Here is a 20,054-nt window from a genome sequence, read left to right as displayed (position 1 = left end):
CCCACCCAGTCCATTTGTCAGCTTCCGATGTGCTTGGGCGTCCTGTTCTGTTCCATTGTACTTCTGAGAGAAGCCGCATCTTAAGCTCAACGGTTCTCGAAGGGAGTTGGAGTCAGTTGACTGTGCGCGACTCGATATTGGAAACGTCCGAATTTCTCCTTTGGCCAGTCTTTCCGACCTGGACTTTAACGCATAGGAATCTCCAGTCTCGTAGTATCATTTCGCAATGCCGTCCGCCGCCCTCCGCATGGCGACTTTCCGGGCCTTCGCTCGCCATGGATGCAACGTACGTATGGCTTTGACTCACTCACGACTGCGGCGTTTTCGACTCCCTCGACCCAAACTAACATCAACTAACTACCAGCCTTCTCCGGCCCTGAGCAGGTCATTCTCTGTATCTTTACGCCGGGCTGAGATCAACAAGGTCTTTCCCTCTGCTTCAGCAGCCTTGAAGGATATGAAGCCCAACTCAACTCTGCTCTGTGGTGGATTTGGTCTCTGCGGCGTTCCCGATACCCTCATCGATGAGGTTCTCGAAAAGCCTGAAATCACTGGTCTTACAGCCGTTTCCAATAATGCTGGTACAGACAACTCCGGCCTCGGCAAGCTCCTCAAGACCAAGCAGGTCAAGAAGATGGTTGCCAGTTACATTGGGGAGAATAAGACGTTTGAAACCATGTATCTGACGGGCGAAGTTGAGCTGGAGCTCACTCCTCAAGGAACTTTGGCTGAGCGCTGCGCGGCTGGTGGGAAGGGCATTCCCGCCTTTTACACCCCTGCGGCTTTCGGAACTGTTGTTCAAACGGGTGACTTGCCGTTGAAAAACAAGGCCGACGGTACCCCAGATGAATATTCCTATCCCAAGGACGTCAAGGTCTTCAATGGCAAGTCGTATTTGCTGGAGCATGCTATTGATGGCGACTATGCCTTTGTCAAGGCCTACAAGGCGGACAAGCTCGGCAACTGCCAATTCCGTCTTGCTGCTCACAACTTCAATGGCGCCATGGGCCGCAATGCCAGGATGACCATTGTCGAAGCCGAGCATATTGTTGAGCCCGGCGAAATCCCCCCCGAGGCTGTCCACCTACCCGGTATCTACGTGACGCGCGTCATTCAGAGTACCAGTGAGAAGAGCATTGAAAAGTATACGTTTGCCAAGGACGAGGACGACGCCGATGCCAAGGCAGCGCTGGGCACCGGCGACACGGCTGCCAAACGTGAGCGCATCGTCAAGCGAGCCGCCAAGGAGTTCAAGAACGGCATGTACGCTAATTTGGGCATCGGCATGCCCATGCTCGCGCCGGGCTTCGTCGGCCCCGATGTCGAGGTTCAGCTCCAGTCTGAGAATGGTATCCTTGGCTTGGGACCTTATCCCAAGAAGGGTGCCGAGGATGCCGACTTGATCAATGCCGGCAAGGAGACGGTAACCCTCAACCGCGGTGCGGCCGTCTTCGGTAGCGAAGAAAGCTTTGGCATGATTCGCAGTGGGAGAATCAACCTCACCATTCTGGGAGCCATGCAAGTAAGCTCAACTGGTGACCTTGCCAACTGGATGCTGCCCGGCAAAGTCAAAGGCTTTGGTGGTGCCATGGATCTGGTCAGCAACCCCTCGAAGACCAAGGTGGTTGTGACAATGGAGCACACCGACAAGAAGGGCAACCCCAAGATAGTCAAGCAATGTGCATTCCCCTTGACTGGCCGTGCATGCGTGTCGCGAATCATTACTGAACTGGTAAGACTTTTGCTCGAGACACGATCTCGCCTTGTTTCCAAAGAGTCGAGAACGGAGCTAACAGCCCGATGTTTAGGGCGTTTTCGACGTCGATTTTGCACATGGACTGAATCTTGTTGAGATTGCTGATGGCGTGACGGTCCAAGATATCAAGAGCAAAACGGAGGCCCCTTTCACCGTGGCCAAGGACCTCAAGCCCATGTTGTAAATGTGTCCCTCTACGGGGCAAGTGACAAAAGAATGAGCGATGATGCGCATGCTCGGTTTTTTGGCTGGGAGAATGAGTGCATCTTTCTGGTTCTATGTCGGATGGAAATGACTGAGCTTGGTTGATCTGACTTGATATATGGGAGCGAGACATTTCAGGCGTTGGTTGGTTGGGAGGTGGGAAATGGGGAAAGCCGCCTTTAAGCAAAGACAATGAATGCGTGAATGAAAATGGAAAAATCTAAAAAGAAAGTCATTGTGCATCAATAGGATGATCCGTCCTGGGGCTATCAAAAGATTTGCTGATGGCTGTCGCTCTTGGAGTCCTGGCCCTGGCGTCTCGAGTTCTGTGTGATGACGCCGAGTGCTCAGTGCGTGGTGCTGGGTGCTTTAGTACTTGGTGCCCAGTGCTCAGTGCTCAGTGCCCGGTGCTTGGTCTTGGTGCTCACTCACTGCTCACATCATCTGGGCGGGAAACGCTTCAAATGTTACCGAGTACCCGCCCACGGCTTCATCTCTTGCATCCGCATTTTTCTCGGACGGCGACTCATCCCTAGCCATCTGTCGTTTCCGAAACACGCCATGCCGCACGCGCCGCCTCACTCTCGCCATGTTTGACAAGTCATCGGGCCAGGTCTTCAGAGAATGGACGGTCCCACGACAGACCTTCACCATCCACCGTGGCGACCGAGACTGGTCTCGCCGGAGACCGTATGCGTTATTCACTCCCCGGGGAACCAAAGGACCCCGATCGCTGATTGACATGGCGACGCATGTCGCTGCCGATAACATTGGAGATGCAACTGAACACCACGTAGAGGCCATGCCTGCCCGACTACTTTGGCGCGTCTGGCGGTTCCTCGAAGCAAGGTAAATAAATGACCCTGATAGCTTTGACGAGGTGTATGTTTCTTCTTCTCTCCTCAATCATCGCGAGATCACAAAGCCTCTGGTCAACTCACTCAAAAGCTAAAGTCAATGCCTAGGGGGGCGTGCCTGCATGCATGGAAACTGTTCTCGAAAATTTTGGTGGCAGACGACGAGGACAAAACACTTGGATTATATCGATTCAGGCAACACATATGCCACCCGGCAGAAGAGCTCAGAATCTACACGGAGCCTTTGACCTCCTCATCAATTGACTTTGTCGCACACCTGGTCATCAGTGGCGGCTGCCAGTTCAGCACCCCTGAACTGCTCTGTCTCGCAGGTATGAAGAGTCTAGGGGTGCTGGAGATTATCCAACCCGCTGACGAGGTGCGAGCCACGTTTCCCCAGGTCAGCGACAGGCTCATACGTGGCTGGGCCGAGATGGAAAATCCGTTCCCACTTTTGCGAGTATTGCGCATCTGGAGAGACCAAGATACGACACAAGAGTCGCTTCGCTGGGTGACGAAATTTCCATCACTGGCATTGTATGATGTCATGGCTGCTCGAGACGACTGGCCTGATCCATCCGGCTCTGCCCTCGAGCAAGGCTGGGAGATGGCCGGTTCCGGCATGGAAGATTCGTTGTCACGATACCTGATGCTTTTTGCACCGCTCGAGCAAATTCGAAGCAGTCGCCTGAGAGATCTTGCGAGAAGAGTGGATGCGGACCTGTCTTCCCTCTGTGGCGACTCTCGTTGCGCTGTAAAGTTCGTCACGGGCCGTCAAGCGCCGCCTCTCCTGGACTACCTGACAGATGCCGCCAAGGCCTTCCCCCCCACCTGGGACATGGAAGCTTCCTCGAGAGACGTGGGAACTTGCCATGGAGTCACATTCGAGACATGGGCCTTTTGGCTCTACGCCTTCATCGGCCAGCTTGGCGGAGATGAGGACTTGAGGTCCCGTGGCGTTCAGGCCGATACCCAGGCCGTTGTCGGACCATTCACTCTGCCCTCGAAACCTTTTGCCAGTTTATTTCTGGGACACAATGGTCGTGGCGGAATCACAAATACTCCATCATACGTCAGCCGGGGACTTTTTGCAACAAAGCGAATGGCATTTACGCGGCCTCGCATCTTGCAAAGCCAGGAAGAGACTCTTTTGCCACGCAAAAAGTCGAGAGAAACAACAAACATGGCATGGGGTACACTGGCGGAACATTCATTGCGCAGCAAAAAGAGACAGAGGCTGGACGATGTTTTGCAGTCGCTAACTAGATAGCATACGTCGCGCCAGGGGCGTGGCTTGACGCGGTGCGTATCTCAATCTACGCCAATTCATACCATCCCTGGGACGGGTTGAGTTTAAGTGAACTCTAATAATTTCAACTTCAAGCCGTTGAACTGAACTATCACAAGTCAGTAAGTCATCATCAGTTCATGGGCGCCATTGAAGCTAACAATGCAAAATTTACTCAAGCTTTCAGCGTTCGACGCGAGTCAATTCACCAAACCCAAATCGTCCTGGGAGGCATGCTAAAGCCATAGCCTCTTTGACAAGTTAAAAAGCCATTGAAAAGCTTTCTATGTGCCTAAAAGATGCTTCTGTGCTTTATTGTTGTCATGAAAGACGGAGTATACGTAATTGTTTTACTCCTCTTCAGTAACAAAACGCAACAAAGCACAAAGCACAGATACCATCACCAGCAAAAATGAGCTCCCCATCTAGGCCCTGGATTCATACTTTGCAACGCCTTGCAAACGCGGTGGATGAACTAGAAGGACCGATGTCATTCACGAGATATGTGCGTGCAAAATTTTGTTTAAAGAGAACACGCTACCTGCATCGCGATTCGTTTCTTACTACCGCGAGCCAGACACCCTCCGGAGAAGCTGAAGAGTTGGAGCCATCTTGTGATCTTCCCGGTATACAGATACGTCAAATGAGCTATTTAGCACACTCCCGTCTCTTCTTTGAGAGAAGCGCGCGAAATGGACTGCCCAGACAGACTTCCAAACGGCAAGCAAATTTGAGCAGGTCGAATTTGGGAAAAAAGGGACAGTCTTCGACATGCTTCCTCACACGTTTCCACAGCCCTTTTTCCCGTCAACCGTCTCCCTCTTTCCGAGACTCTGGTAGAGTCAGGCCTGTTGTCGCGGAGCCATATGATGGTCTGTTTTGGCAACTTGGGAACGACGACGAGGCCGGCCCTGCAGCGTCGGAGCAACTGTGGGAGAATGTCAACGCTAGGCGTCCATCCCGTAATTGCCAAGACACCCGGCCGCCGCGAGCACAACAACAAGATGATGCTCGTTCCGCGCTTGAGCAGTCGGGAGTCAGGGAGACAACCGCCGCACTGGTCTGGCTTCACGGGCCAGACACGAGCAACCTGAGGGTATGAGCAGGGAATCTACACCAAGATACACCCCTCCACACGCAGATGCATACGGCTCTGTTGCCGGTGTTACGTTGACGGACCAAAACGCCATGCCAACGCCAAGCATTTCAGAAGAATAGACCAAGCCACAGGGTCACTGTGCCGATGCCCCCCCTCCTGCATACTGGTGCACAGAAAGCGCCGACGATTTGCTTCAATCTGATTGAAGTTCGTATTGCTCTGAATCAAATAGTATATTTTGGCGTTTTGGATGTGGTATTTGGCGAGACGGCATCAAAGCTACCGGTCATGTTGGACGAGTGCAAGGGACCTCGAGGAACCTTGTTGTGAATACAGCGGTGTCAGTCATGTGCGACTCGATCAAATTTTAAGAATATTAAAAGCAAATTGACTCTGGCTAATCTCACTTTTTTTCCTCGTTGCCATGCGTAGCTGCAATGCTGGTGACCACGAATACATGGGTGGTATGAAGCAATGCTTTTTATCACTTGACCAGTCAACCTCCATTTTCAATGCCCAAACGTAATGCCCATCCCATCCCTGGTGACGGGCGTCAAGCTACATAGACATGCACAGTTCAACCCAGCCATGGAAGGTCTATAGAATTACGGCGTCCAAAGTTGCCGTGCGGATCGAGTCTGAAAGACTGGCCACGGCAAGGGTCCAACCACGGGCACACAGAGCTGCACGCGACTGAATCGCCAGCTTACGAAGGAACACACGTCGAGACGAGGTACATGCATGGGTCCAAGAGCGCCCCGAGGGCTCTTGCGAAGAGAGACAGCGCCTGTGGTATCTTTCGACTCGTTCCACAGTCGGCTTGTGCGAATGCCTGTGCCGCCGGTTAAAGGATTTATCTGAGCCACGAGCACCGAGGTGCATGCAGAACAAATGGTAAGGTCGGCGGTTGGGATCCCATCTCTCCCCCAGTTTCCCCTCCAGTGACATTCATTGAAGCGAGTGAAAGCCAGAGTGAATATGAAGGATGGATATTTTTCTAGTAGGTTGAAGAAGGGAAGGGAAGATGTAAAAATCGTGTGGCGGAGGCGCCGTTAAGACGGGGCCGGGCTCTGGGGCCGGAAGAATGATGAGCCTGTGCCGGCGAGCACAGGCGACAGGTGGGCCAGTCGTCGGTGACTAAGCGGACGAGCTGCGGAGCCTTGGTGAGAATACAAAGCCATTATTGTTATTCCTGCTTGCCTGCACAAGCCGTCATGCCATGCCATGCGGTGCCCTGTCGCAGGCGTGGATTTGCTGGGCGAGCGCACATGCACTCGGCTGAGATCTGTCGATGGAGCGGACGCCCCTGCGTACCTTTGCACATCAGCGTGGACGGAGTGCGCTGATAAATACGGAGGAGATGGTTGGTTACTTATTCTGGGAGCTCAGCTGCGAATAGCCACAGAAAGAGACCGGTGGGCACTGACAGAAACTGACATTGTGTGCGTCACACAAGAAAGAGCCTCAGCTCAGGGCACTGAGTGAAGGTTGCGTGTCAGACAGCGACTTGGGTTACACCGATATGCCAAGCATGCCTAGTTACTTCGTATCAAACGTCCATGAAGGACGGGTTGGTGCCGTCGTGTGAGCACCAAACTCTCCTTTCCCCGGCACACCGACGTCTTGGTGCCCTCGCCACGTTTCTGCACGCCCGACTCCCTCCCGTTGGCCGCCTCATCGTGATTCATCTGGCAAGATTTGTCTGCCTGCCAATAAAATCGCCGGAGCGCAAAGCGGACGGTTTATTTTGTCGGGGTTCGTAGCATCGTCTGTCGGCTTGTTGTGTTTTCTCCTGCACCGCCAAAACGGCCCATCGACAGCAACGCCCGCTCTGCTCCGTTTACCATCATCTCTCCTCTGTTTGGTCGGCCAAACGGCAGACTGCCCAAGAAAAGGACCCCGCTGCCCCCCGCCTCTAGCGCCACCGAACATTTCTACCTTCCGCCGCCCATTGTGTTGTGTGAGTCAAGGACGTCCTTCCATTTCGGCCTGCTACGTATCCTTACCGACTCGCTTTTCATTCCTTCGGAAGCGTCGACAGTCCTCTGACCTCAACTCGAGACAAACACTTCGCTGCTCGCCCTTTTGTCTGTACTCCCTTCTGGTCCACCTCTGCCCACCACGCAACATGGCCGGTGGCTCAGCAGCTCCGCGTGGTCGCGCGGGAAAGTTTAATAAACCAACTAGAGGTGGTGAGTTATCCAACATACGCGAACCTCAGGCCTTTGCCCCGTGCGGGCTGCTCAGGCGCATCGTTGAACTCGGTTCTAATCCACACTCTTCTCTCATCATTAGGAGGCAAGCACTACTCTCGATCACTACAGCCCGTCGATGCCGATGGCAATCAAGTCAGCATGTGGTCGTCCGGTGCTGCAGACGAACCCTCCGATGAAGAAGGCTCTGCAGAGGAGTCTAGTCAAGAGGAAGAAGGCGATGCCGCCGACCCTTCAAATGCGGCAGCCGAGGCCGAGAGCCGTGACGACCGCAAGGCCCTGAAAAAGGCCCGTAAAGAAGCCGCCATTGCGAAGCAAAAGTCTCGTACCGTCGAGGTCGGCGACATGCCCTCCAGTGACGATGAGAGCGACGACGACATGCCCGCCAACCCGAACCACTCCAAGACGGCCCGGAAACAGACCAAAAGCAGCGATGTTGATGACATCACAGAAGGCGTTCAGAACATGAATGGTCCCGGTAATCGAAAAGAACGGGAAGCTGCCGAGGCCGCCGCGGCCAAGGAGAAGTACATCAAGTTGCAGGCAGAAGGCAAAACAGATCAGGCCAAAGCAGATCTTGCTCGTCTCAGACTCATTCGAGAGCAACGCGCAGCCGACGCCGCACGAAGACAGGTACGGAAACGCAGCTCCAAATGTCTCGGCCGAGGACATTGGGACCGACTTGCTAACTTGTGCTGACTCATTCGTGAAATAGGCCGAGAAGGAAGAGAGGGAAGAGCAAGAAAAGGTCCGAAAAACAGAAATCGAGGCCAAAGAGGCCAAGAAACGCGAGGCTGCCGCCGGACCTAAAAAGGCCAGTAAGAGGAAATGAAGTTGCTAGATTCGCACTGGTTTTTCTGATAGCAAGTCTCAATGCATGCATAACATACATATATACATGGGACCCCGAATGGCCATTGTGTCGTGGGTCAATTACCTCACGTACTACGTGGCCAACTTGAGAAAAAAAAGGAAGAAAATCAAAGCAGAGGACGAAGGCTTCATCTTGCTACCCATGATTTCGTACACGTAGTAACATTGGCTCATGGAATCGGTGAAGTCCGGGTTGAGGGCCCGGTTGATGGCTGACATTTGTTTGGTACACATAGCTGATGCACCAGGGCGTACATATACTCCGAAAAGGCACTAGTCAGGCTTCAGTTCCTCCGTGAAAATATAAGCGCTTTACATTTCCAAGGCTGAAAACCACGAGTATCGGGACGATATTGTTGAGCAGTTTGTAGCGAGACCACGATGCCTGCAAACGGTTGTGACCTTTGAGCGACTTTCCACAAATAAAGAAACATAAAATTTAACAAAAGAACACCTTTTCCTTTTGAATTAAGGATCGGTAACGGAACGTTTCTCTTGATTGTACATCTTTCAGTCCTTCAATCCCGCTCGATCGACCAAGTTGTGCTCGTCTGCCTGTCCCTTTTGGCAATGACGATGGTCGCACCTACTCCACACCCCACGGTTGTTGGGCGCCACATTAGGCAAGGTCAGGGTTCCAAGTGGGGAGCGAAGAAAGGAAGAAAAAAAAAATCGCAGAGGCCGGCCGACCGCCTTCACCAGCCGCCGCCTATTTCGACTCTCCATTAAGAAGGGACAAAACGATATCTTACACACACTCTCTCTGTTGAAAATAACTACATATCGCCCACCAAAGGCGGTTTCGATCCCCTTCAGGGCAGCGGCAGTTGACGACGTCGACAACCATGGAAGCGTCGTCGCTCGAGGTTCGTCTTCGAGGCTCTTTTGCCCCGCTGCTACTGCTCCTACGGCTCAGCACGTTGTGAAGTCTCCCCCGGCTAATCAACATGCACAGGATCGTTTGCGCGATTACTCAAAGGCTTTCGATGGCCTCTTGAGCCTTATACCAGCCAAGGTATACTATGGAGGAGATACATCCGTATGTGAACCCCTATGCTGACATGCCGCCCCCGATCCGTGAGCCCAGCCGCCAGTCGGAGCCTGCAACTTGCCCTTGAATCCTACCCGCCACTTGTCATGCCACGAAAATCTTACTGCTCCTCGTCTTCGGGCCGACGGCCATTCCGCGCTCTAACCAGACATGTTGCAGGATCAATGGACGAAGAAGAAGCAGACAAAGAAGGAAGCGGCCGCGGCCCGAAGGGGTAAGCTGGACCCGGACAGTGAATTGAACCGAAACGCCAAGGAGGTCATGGATGAGCGAGCCAAGAACAAACGAAAATTGAGACAGATGGAGGATCAAGCCGACGACGACGACGAAGACGATGAGGAAGACGGCTCGGAAGACGGCTCGTTGGAAGCGGTTGATGGGGTTGAGACTGAAAAGCCCGGTGAGGGGTTGAGAAGGAAACCCGAAGAGAGCAGTAAGAGGCTGAAATTGGCCGAAAAGGACGAGCACCATGGAACAGGCCCCGTAGAAACAGCGGAGGGGGCGTCCAAGCTATCCAAGAAGGATGCAAAGCGAGAAGCCAAGCGAGAAAAGAGGGCTGAGAAGAAGGCCGAGAAGAAGTCTTTGAAGCAGAATGCTGTCGAGACGTCCAGCCGGAACTCTGATGCGACCGAGTCTACCCATCACAAGAACGAGGTGCAATCAGAAGGCCCGTGGAACGAGACCAAAGAGGATGCCGAAGTGGCTTCTAGATCCGAGTCCGAGCCACACTCACCTACATTCGACACGACTGATCCGTCAAGTTCATTAAACGACGCCTCAGCCGAGCAGGCCAGCACCACTACCTCAGTCTCCTCTGCCATTCCTCCATCAGAAAAGCCCAGGCATATCAAGCTTCCTGCTGACACAACTGCCCTCCGGGCACGGCTTGCTGCCAAGGTCGAGGCGCTGAGAGCTGCCAGAAAGGCGGATGGTCCGGATGGCAAGCCTATCAGAACCCGTCAAGAGCTCATCGAATCAAGGCGGGCCAAACAAGCACAGCGAAAGGAACGCAAACTCGAACTTCGGAAGCAGGCGAGACTTGAAGAGGCGAGAAAGCGAGAAGAAGCACTTGCTTCCAACTCACCTAGTGTCATGAGTCCTGCAGTTGAGCTAGATGAGGGCGGCTTTTCCTTTGGTCGGGTTGCGTTTGGAGACGGGTCGCAGATGTCGCATGATCTTAGCTACATGCTGAACCAGGGAAAGAAGAAGGGTCCATCTGATGCCAAAACCGCGCTGCTCAAGGTGCAGAACCAAAAGAAGAGGTTACAAGAATTGGACACGGAAAAACGCGCCGATGTTGCCGAGAAGGAAGCTTGGTTGACGGCACGACGCAGAGCCGAAGGTGAAAAGATCCGAGATGATGAGGCTATGTTGAAAAAGGCGGTGAAGCGTAAAGAGTCGGCCAAGAAGAAGAGCGAGAAGGCATGGACAGAGCGCGCCAAGGGCGTCCAGCAGGCACAGAAGGAAAGACAAAAGAAGCGCGAAGAGAACATCAAGCAGCGCCGGGAGGAGAAGCTGCTCGGCAAGGCTGGAAAAAAGAAGGGCGGCGCCAAGAAAAAGAAGGGTGGGCGGCCCGGATTCGAAGGCAGCTTCGGAGTCGGTGGTCGCCGAAAATGAGCCCAAGTCACGGACGTTCTCACGTCGGGAAGTGTTTTTGGCCGGCCCTGGGCAACTTGTCTCGTGCTGTATTGTACTCGAGCCATGCCATGTTGTGTTGTTCCCGCACGGCGAGGCCATGTCTGCTTCTTCCTTCCCTTCCGTCCTTCTTTCCTGTTATCGGCGTTCCGTGTCCAGCACTCATCAAGATGTAGCATTGCTATCGATTTACAACATGGGGCGGGTGGAGTTGACGAAGTTGACGAGGGCGGGGGGGGGGGGGTTGGCAGCTGGTGTCTGCATGGCGAGGCGACGGCCGAGGAGACATGTCGGTAGTTGTTGAGCAATCGTGCTTGTTCTCCAACCCTCCGGGCTTTTGCTTGTCAAATTCATCGCACTCACGTCATGTTGATGTACAGATCAACTACCTGTTCAGTCTGATTGAAGCACATCCGCCCCGACATGCCCTTCACGAGCCAGGATCCCGCAGCGGCCTAAAACGACTTGATCGACTCCCCTCTAGATATGTAAACTGAGCTCATCTTTTCTTTTTGTCTGTCCTTTACACCCGTCCATCCAGCCACTCTACTGCTCCCTTCCCTGTCCCAATGGGCCCATCCATACTCGGCAGCGCAATCCACGCATGTCGACGCGACACACGTAGCAACAACAGTCACGTCCATTCATCCCGTACACAAGCCCAGCCAGGTAGGTACCGAAGGCTACCCAGTTTCCTTGACTCGGGCACTGTCCATCTTTTCCCGCGCGTCCCCGTTCTCTAGTAAGCCCAATTCAAACCCGGTCAATGCCACCTCCATGAACCTCCTCGCGAGAGAAGCCAAGACAAAGGACGCACTACAAAAGAGAAGAGAGGAAAAAAAGACAAGGAACGAGACACCAAGACGAGGCGGGTGAAATTTGGCACATGGTAAAACAATCCATCAAGTTAAGGACAAGGCTTCTTCGGCATGTTCATCTCCTCCCCCCCTTTTCTTGACAACTCCGCTTTCAAGATTTGCAGGTTCTTCCCTATACTCTATCGTGCCTGGTCCACCGTTGACTGTGACCGTACGCTTCTGGCCGCAGTTTAGGAACAACAGTCTGCCATGAAAGGCGAATGTTGGAACTGGGGATGATGCAGTGGCGGCACAAGAAGAAGCAGCTCGATTCGAGGACTGCACTGGGTCGGCTATGGGGGAGCAGTTGGTGTAGCAAACAGCGCCGCAGGAGTCATGAAAGGGCGGTACTGCCCCAAGAGGCGTTGACGCCATGCGACTTCGTGTTGAGCGGATTATAGGAGGGAGTCGAGGCGAGTAAAGACGCTCAGGCAGGCGGCAACAACTTCCAACTGCAGCTCCTTTTCCTTGGCCTTGCTGATTTCCTGTGTACAATGTTAGCCTCACAGCCACTGCCCTGTTATTGGGGGACTTGCACAGCTGAGATGGCGCGGCCCTTCATCTCCGAAGCGGACAAAAAAAATGTCTTGGCCAAAACAGCGCTTACCTCTGAAACGACCTGAGGCAGGTTGGCACCGATGCCGGTGCTAGTGGCCTTCTTCCCGAATGGCCATTGACTGTAGTCTGCCAAGAGTTCGTCCGTCTGGGCAAAGGCTCTCTCGCGCGCCTCGTGACCGAGGGTTGATAGAGCATTCTCCAAAACGTTGGCGGCATATGCGGCGCAGATCATGCACACGGTCCGAAGGTATCTGAATTCGAGGTTCTCGGGTAAAAACTGGTTACCACCGAGGACAACGGTTCTCTGTGTGAGGACGTTGCGGACTCTGCGACGCAGTTCTTCTTTGGCTCCGCCGTCGGCAACGGGGTGAGTGGCCATGTCGAATAGGAGGAAGTTACGCTTCTCCGTCCGCAGGATGCCTTTATCTACGAGGCCCTTGGCTAATCGCTCGCGAACTTGCTTCAACTGGTAGCCAATCTTCATCAAGTTCCACGTCTCGCCTTGAAACCGGGAATAGTTAGCAGTGATGCACAGATGCGATGCAACTTTTTTATGTATTTCTCAACCGGCCCCCCCTCCCCCCCAAAAAAAGGACGGATGGCAGACTTACCGCTCATCAAGTCGATCCAAGAGCTTACACTCATCTTCTCGCTCTGCTTCATCATTTTGAGAGCCTCGTCGAGCAAGACCTCGCCGGTCAAGGTATCATCGATGACTTCGATGTTTCGATCGGCTGGAGGAAATCGCCGTCTGGAAGGGTCTTTTTCCATGCTGATGCGGCCGCGGAAGGCCAGTTCGAGAACGATGCATCCTCGGAGAGCGTAGGAAATGTTGTCGTTCCAAAAGGACAGATATCCCTTGATGGGTAGGAATTGTCAATCGAGTATCCAGACGTCGGCGATGAAGGGCCGGGCGGAGCAAAGCATAAGGATCGGAGAGGAGAATGAAGGGTCAAGGCTTGATTTGGTAGAGAGCAGCCGAGACGGACTCGCATTGCGTCTTACCTGCTTGTCTTTGAGTCCCAAGAGTAAGACCTCCTCCATCATGGTCAACTTGGGCTGTTTGCTGCGCTCGGCGCTCTCGCTGATATCTCTGGGGTCGAACGCAATTTTGTGGCCGTTTTCGCTGCTCTCGAAGCTTGTATCTGGGCCGCTGTCTCTGACGACGTGGGAGGAATTGGTTCTCGACGCGGCACTGCTAGCTTCACCTTCACTGTTGGCGATGCCGCCTCCGCCTCCGCCTCCGCCAGCGCCACGACGCCGGGTGAGGCCTGACGAGGACATTCCGACAATGGGGGAGGATCGAGCAGAAGCGCCAACAGAGCACGAGTATCGGCGGCGCCAGGGAGATGCGCCGCTGGTCGCGAGGTCGAGTGGTTGCGGCCGGCGATGAGCGTTACCGGGCTATCCTGCAAGAGTCGCTGGGACGAGACAGAAATGGCGAATCGTCGACTCGTCGGGCCTAATAATCCTGAGCAGGTGCGGAAAGGGGGGTGGGGCGCAACGACGACCAGTGATTGTCCCTGGAAGCGAATGTCTTGGCGAAGGATGCAGTCCCCGACGACGATGGAGCGCAAGTATCAGGGGACCCTCCGCCGAAGGGCACGAGGGCACGGGGGCACAAGGGCACAAGGGCACGGGGGCAAGACGACACGACGACACGACGACACGACGTACAACATACAAGATATGAGGAAGCAAAGAGGTGATTTGTGGACTAGTGACGACGACATGAGTAGTGCAGCTGCAAGGCCGACCGACGAGTGACCGAGCCAAATTCGAGAGACGGGGGGACGGCGAACGTTTGACTGGATGCACAAGCGCCAAGTCGGGAGAGCAAGCGCGCGGCCGACGATTTTCCTGTTGACTCTCACTCGGTGCTCCGTCCTTGTATCATGTATGCATGTGCTCGGTACGTACTCCGTGCACAAGAGGTTTGGGACGGAACCAAGAAGATTGACAGCCCGCGGCAGGAGCGCCAGAGTCCCCCGGTGGGTAGGCGGCAGGTCACAAGCGGTAGAAAAAACTGCCGCGCCACTTTTGGCTTGCCCACCACTACGTACTAGACCAGTACTGGCCAAGTACTCAAGTACCGGGCTACTACTGGCTGCTAGGCGCCAGGCTGACAGCCGGTGCTGGGCACGCCGCACTTGGCTCCGAGCAACATGTTGATCAGACTTGACTTGACTCTCAACATGTTGCATTTTGACGCCCATTGTCAGTGCCTACAGAAGTACCTAGGTACTCAGGGTAGCGTCAACGTCCCTGCTGTCTGCAAGTACAATTGCCTGGTGTCTGTGGCCTCCCGTGGACTGACAGGCACCCGCGAACTGACGGCGCCTTTTTGAACAGAACAGCTTGCGAGGGACAGAGACGATGACTCAGCATCGAATGCCCCGACTGCTTCTCGGCACATGCATCGATTCACATTATGCAGAGGCCATTACAACAGATGCCCTAGCCAGCCAAAGTGGCATCTGCATAGCTGCCGCAATGCCAGCTGCGTCACGAACCGTCTCACTCTATCCTCGCCTCCTCTACCGCCTCCTTCCACAATTCGTCAAAGTCGACGTCAGCCGCCTCAAACATCTCACGGATCCTCCTGGCCGTAGCCTCCTGTTGCTCAGGGCCAAAGCCTCCGGGCTGCGTGGCATCAAACTGTACCATCTCCACCCACCGATAGAACAAGTCTTCCTTGCCCATTGAGGTGAGCGCGTTTCGAAAGGCAAACACTTGTCTGCGTTTGCCGTCTTCATCTGCGGCCGCGCCGGCCTTCATGTCATAGCAAAGCCACCCAAAGTCCTTGTGATGTAGCAGCACGACAGTCTTGAACGCCTCCACGGCTGCAATCTTGTGGTCAACCAGGGAGTGAGCGTGAACCATGGAGGCCCAGTCGAGATCCCACTGGCCATTCATCAATAGGTAGCCTGTTTTCTGCTCCTGCAGGATTGGCGATGTGGCCGCATTGACGTAGGCCAGCAAGATCCTCTTGGAGTCTTGGTCCTTGAAAATATCTCCCAGAACCCGATCCCAGTCACGACTGCGCCGGACGTAAATCTCCTTCTCCTGAAACCCGACCTTGCGCCTCCAAAACATGGGATTGCCGTGCGCCTGCCCGGCGGCGAATTCCACCGGCCAGGGCCAGACAAATACAAACAAGACAAAGTCAATAAACATGGTGATGGCACGCATGGAGACCTCCCAAGCGAATTCTTGCCACGAAGACCCGGCAACGGGAAACGTGGTTTCGTTGGACCAGCCCAGGCCAGACTGCACAATCTTCCAGTACCAAGGCGCGATGGTGTACATGCGCCAGACGAAGAGCAGTGACACGGCAATGTTCATAGCCACCGGAACGAGAAAAATCTTGCGCTTGAAAGCTGCGGGCTTCGAGTCGACGTGCGTAATGTACACATGCTTCTCAGAGAGGCCTTGGACAAATGCGCTGAGAGCGTCGGGAGGTTGCTTGAAAGGAGACGGCGGAGATCCGTTCGCGCCACCTGACTTGGGTTGCTTGGCTTTTCCCGCACGTTTCGTAGGTGCCATGGTGCTGGCACCGTCAGGGCATTCAAAGAGGTCGCAAGCCGCGCCGAGGGCGTATGATGCGCTGTCTTGATGATTGGCGAAAGAAAAATCGAGTTTGAATTTTGCCAGCCTGGAGTTCAGCGTCAGCTTCTCCCTGCGAGATCTGCCGGCCCCACGTCGACAATCGAGTGTGCAAAGTCAATGCCTGCTGCGTTGACCTACCTCAGAACCAATCGCTCCACGCTATGGGCGGTGCATCTTTGCGGTGGGTGAGCAAATCGTCGACATGAGCGGATTGGCTTCGGATTGGAAGTCTCCTCCGTTGGCCGACATGACGTGCCCAGCTTTTTTCGAGTCGAGCTTGACGGACAATCCCTGGCGCCGAAGAAGCAGCCTTCCTTCCCTTCCCGGATTCCTGCCCCACCCTGTCTGCCTCTGCATCCTCCCGTCGTCCTTTTTTCAATAATTTCAACCTGACCTGATAGCTTCCTCGCAGCTTGCAGCGCAGAGTACTAAATGATCCGACCAATTCACCGCTCGCCTCCCTGGCCTGTACAACGGCGATGCTGAGAGCCCGTGCCTGCAAGGTAACTTCGTTCTGGCATTTCAATCCTCGACATCCTCCGCTCAAGAGCTAATAAAATCTCGGTGCCAACCATCAGGGCCGGGGCCGTCCGTTCGCTTGTGCGTGCTGCCGAGTCCAGTTATCCTCAACCACATGGCGAGCCCAGCAAGCCCTTTGGTTTACTCAGGGCCTCTCTACGACTTCTGCACGGCGCAATTCAAATCCTAGTCGAAGTGCGCCCTCCAATGGACGGTTTCCCGGCGCCTTCGCAAGCTCCGCCACCGGCTCATGGGGTGCGTTTGCGGCCGGCAAAGCCCCGAGTCCTACGCAGAATAGCAACAACTCGCCATTGGGAGGCCTTCTTCCCCACGAACTGGAAGCAAGGAGTCGCATGAAAGGCCTCGGAACAGCATCAAATGCCGACAACAAAGGAGGAAATCGAGCATCGGGCAAAGGCGCCTCGTCTCCTACGTGGCCAAAGTCCCCCGGCCGAACCCATGACGCCCACCAAGCACAAGTTACAAAGTCAAAGTCCGTTCTTGCTGATGTATTCAAGTCGATGCAAGAGCCTCGGATGTCGCCAACGCCAAAGTATCGGTCTACAAATGGTCAACAGGCACAAAGTCCTAGCCAAACGACATCTGCGCCAGAGACCTCAGTGGCCTCGCCCGCCACTGTTCTGTCTTCCGCTAGTTCTCGTACGGCTCATCGCAAAGCTATTACTTCAGAGCTCTCACAGAATCCCGCAGGCGGTGCGCCGAAGAAAATTGGATGGGGCTCCTTTAGCCACCGCAAGCAGCAAGTTTTGACTCATGGCCACAGCCATGGCAACGACTCCACTAGCTCAGAAATCACAAGATCAGCCCGAGGGAAGCCAAAGTCGCGTCAGACACAGAATACTGCGAGCGCAAGTAGTGCAACTGCTACCTCCGAGAATGGCTCTAGAATAGGTGTATCGGAGCAGGATTTCTGGGCCGAGTTGGATACGAGGGTGTCCAGTCTTGCAGAGGGCAAAAGCAAGGGTCGACGAGAGCCTACTGCAACAGATGGCTCGAACAGAACCTCCATCGACCAGGCACCGAGGAAAGATGAAGACGGCTCGGTGCACAGTCAAAACGTGGCTTTACACCATCCAGTCTCGGACAATACCCGGGGAAAAGAAAGGAGGAAGTCAAGATTTGACATTGAAGACGAGCCAGCCTCTGATCAACGAACCAAAAAGTCCAAAAAATCTGCCAGGGGTCGCCGCGTAGAGTTGGAAGAGGATTGGGACGACTCGTCGTCACATCGATGGGAACGAAAAAAACGCCTAAAAGCCGAGAAGGAGGCACGGAAAGAAAGAGCGCTTCGGGAGGAGAATCGCGCCATGCCAATCTTTCTTCCCGAGTATATTAGTGTGTCAAACCTGGCGCAAGCCCTGAAGCAACGACCAGATCAGTTCTTGGTCGATATGGAGGAGATGGGCTTCGAGAACGTGACACCCGACACCATCATGACGGGCGAAACCGCAGCACTCATCTCCATGGAATACGGCTTTGACCCAACTGTCGATACTGGCTCGCAACGCGATCTGAAGCCTCGGCCAATCGCGGATGACGTATCCTCACTACCCAGCCGGCCTCCGGTGGTCACAATCATGGGCCACGTTGACCACGGCAAGACCACGTTACTAGATTGGCTACGGAAATCGTCAGTTGCCTCTCAGGAGTATGGTGGCATTACACAACACATTGGTGCCTTCGTCGTGCAAATGTCTATGGGAAAGCGAATCACTTTCTTGGACACGCCTGGACATGCGGCTTTTCTCTCGATGCGTCAACGTGGAGCCAACATTACCGATATTGTTGTCTTGGTAGTCGCAGCAGACGACAGCGTCATGCCCCAGACTCTTGAAGCCCTGAAGCACGCCACATCTGCCAAGGTGCCTATCATCGTGGCGATCAACAAGGTTGACAAAGAAGATGCTCGAATCGACCAGGTCAAGGCAGACCTTGCCCGGCATGGCGTTGAAATTGAAGATTACGGCGGAGATGTTCAAGTTGTTTGCGTAAGCGGCAAAACTGGGCAGGGCATGCCCGACTTGGAAGAGAGCATCATAACGCTTTCGGAGGTTCTTGACGTTCGTGCGGAGGCAGACGGCATGGCTGAAGGCTGGATTGTAGAATCCAGTGTAAAACAAAACGGCAAGGCCGCAACAGTGCTGGTCAAGCGCGGAACTCTTCGACCAGGAGACTTTATTGTTGCCGGGAAAACCTGGGCCAGGGTTCGAGCGCTTAGGAACGAAGCTGGGACCGAACTACTTGAAGCGGCTCCCGGCAGCCCTGTTGAAGTATGGGGGTGGCGAGAATTGCCAGACGCCGGAGAGCAGGTGCTGCAGGCACCTGATGAAGGCAAGGCAAAGACGGCCGTCCAGTACCGGCTGGAAATGGCCGAGCGTGAGCGGAACTCTGTCCAGTTAGCTGAGCAGGAACAGCGACAGAGAGAGAAGGCGGCCGCCGAAGACAAGGTTGCCGAAGGTGCTGACGACGATTCCGCTTCCGAACCCGGTATCTTGTATCAAAACTTCACCGTCAGAGCCGATGTGGTTGGCTCAGTGGAGGCCGTCTGCGGCAGCGTCCTGGAATTGGGCAATAACGAGGTGCGACCCAAGGTTCTTCGAGCCGCAGCGGGTCAGATATCGGAGTACGACATCGACCATGCAGCGGCTTCAAAGAGTGTCATCATCAACTTCAACGTTCCCATCTTGCCCCGTATCAAGCAGCGGGCGGAGGAGGCCAAGGTCAAGATTCTCGACCACAACGTCATCTACCATGTAGTAGACGACGCCAAAGCGGTTCTTTCAGGGCTGCTACCCATGAGTGTCACATACCGTGTCAGCGGAGAGGCGGACATCATTCAGGTTTTCTCTATCAATTTGAAGGGGAGGGTTTTCAAGAACATTGCCGGATGCAGAGTACGCAACGGGTCGATCAAGAAATCTTCCTTGGTAAAGGTGCTTCGCAAGGGCAAGGTCATCTTTGATGGTACGTGGCTGTTCTATTGTTGCTGCTGCTCACGCCTTGTTGTCCAAAAGGAATGGGGCCATGTCTTTGTACCCAACGATTCTGGCTAACCAATCACCTCTGTTTTTAGGTAGCATCGATACTCTGAAGCACGTCAAGAAAGATGTCATGGAAATGGGCAAGGGCACAGAGTGCGGCATTGGCCTGGAAGGCTTTGGAGATTTTCTAGTCGACGATCAAATCCAAACATACGAGGTGGTCAAGGAGAGACGGGCATTATAACCGGGTCAAAAGGAAGGAGTAGGGTAAAAATTTCACGTCCAGGGTCTATAACCTGGTCGGCGGGCAGAAAGAAACCCGTATCGCATGTTTGTACATCAGGTGGATGTCTTTTTTTCATGTACCACTACACACTACCCAGGGAGATGAGGGTTCTTGGACAGACTTTCATGTACTATTTGCGTCGCTTCTCTGCACAAAGAACAGACGGGGAGGGTGGTTACTGGCCAAGGTGTACCATGTCAAAAGCACTAGACTTTTATAGATGTGGACGGACAATGTAGGATAGAAT

The 20,054-nt window shown here is 54.1% G+C and overlaps 7 protein-coding genes across 7 annotated transcripts; 5 read left to right on the top strand and 2 right to left on the bottom strand.

Annotated features, from left to right (window-relative positions):
* Nucleotides 1–226: 226 nt before the first annotated feature.
* On the top strand, nt 227–1,940 carry MAM_00069 (succinyl-CoA:3-ketoacid-coenzyme A transferase subunit A; the record flags this gene model as incomplete). Its single annotated transcript, XM_040818869.1, has 3 exons — nt 227–286; nt 365–1,732; nt 1,809–1,940. 3 exons carry the CDS (start codon nt 227–229, stop codon nt 1,938–1,940), a joined length of 1,560 nt encoding a protein of 519 aa, XP_040682133.1.
* A 609-nt stretch (nt 1,941–2,549) lies between these two features.
* MAM_00068 (uncharacterized protein) lies at nt 2,550–4,087 on the top strand (the record flags this gene model as incomplete). Its single annotated transcript, XM_040818868.1, has 2 exons — nt 2,550–2,809; nt 2,926–4,087. 2 exons carry the CDS (start codon nt 2,550–2,552, stop codon nt 4,085–4,087), a joined length of 1,422 nt encoding a protein of 473 aa, XP_040682132.1.
* Nucleotides 4,088–7,332: 3,245 nt separating this feature from the next.
* On the top strand, nt 7,333–8,249 carry MAM_00067 (Casein kinase substrate, phosphoprotein PP28; the record flags this gene model as incomplete). The annotated part of the gene is made up of 3 exons (XM_040818867.1): nt 7,333–7,396; nt 7,500–8,050; nt 8,133–8,249. The coding sequence occupies 3 exons, from the start codon at nt 7,333–7,335 to the stop codon at nt 8,247–8,249; spliced, it is 732 nt and encodes a 243-aa protein (XP_040682131.1).
* An 886-nt stretch (nt 8,250–9,135) lies between these two features.
* On the top strand, nt 9,136–10,958 carry MAM_00066 (ribosome biogenesis protein Rrp14-C; the record flags this gene model as incomplete). The annotated part of the gene is made up of 3 exons (XM_040818866.1): nt 9,136–9,156; nt 9,207–9,329; nt 9,501–10,958. 3 exons carry the CDS (start codon nt 9,136–9,138, stop codon nt 10,956–10,958), a joined length of 1,602 nt encoding a protein of 533 aa, XP_040682130.1.
* Nucleotides 10,959–12,228: 1,270 nt separating this feature from the next.
* Nucleotides 12,229–13,675, bottom strand: MAM_00065 (vacuolar protein sorting-associated protein 74; the record flags this gene model as incomplete). The annotated part of the gene is made up of 4 exons (XM_040818865.1): nt 12,229–12,318; nt 12,441–12,892; nt 13,003–13,249; nt 13,397–13,675. 4 exons carry the CDS (start codon nt 13,673–13,675, stop codon nt 12,229–12,231), a joined length of 1,068 nt encoding a protein of 355 aa, XP_040682129.1.
* A 1,233-nt stretch (nt 13,676–14,908) lies between these two features.
* On the bottom strand, nt 14,909–15,937 carry MAM_00064 (uncharacterized protein; the record flags this gene model as incomplete). The annotated part of the gene is made up of 1 exon (XM_040818864.1): nt 14,909–15,937. One exon carries the CDS (start codon nt 15,935–15,937, stop codon nt 14,909–14,911), a length of 1,029 nt encoding a protein of 342 aa, XP_040682128.1.
* Nucleotides 15,938–17,055: 1,118 nt separating this feature from the next.
* MAM_00063 (Translation initiation factor aIF-2, bacterial-like protein) lies at nt 17,056–19,765 on the top strand (the record flags this gene model as incomplete). Its single annotated transcript, XM_040818863.1, has 2 exons — nt 17,056–19,504; nt 19,614–19,765. The coding sequence occupies 2 exons, from the start codon at nt 17,056–17,058 to the stop codon at nt 19,763–19,765; spliced, it is 2,601 nt and encodes an 866-aa protein (XP_040682127.1).
* Nucleotides 19,766–20,054: the final 289 nt, after the last annotated feature.

The sequence above is a fragment of the Metarhizium album genome, assembly GCF_000804445.1.
Source record: "Metarhizium album ARSEF 1941 chromosome Unknown scaffold_1, whole genome shotgun sequence".
NCBI lineage: Eukaryota > Fungi > Ascomycota > Sordariomycetes > Hypocreales > Clavicipitaceae > Metarhizium > Metarhizium album.
The sequence above is the reverse complement of the archived record's forward strand: the minus strand, read 5'-3'. Positions and strand labels throughout refer to the sequence as shown.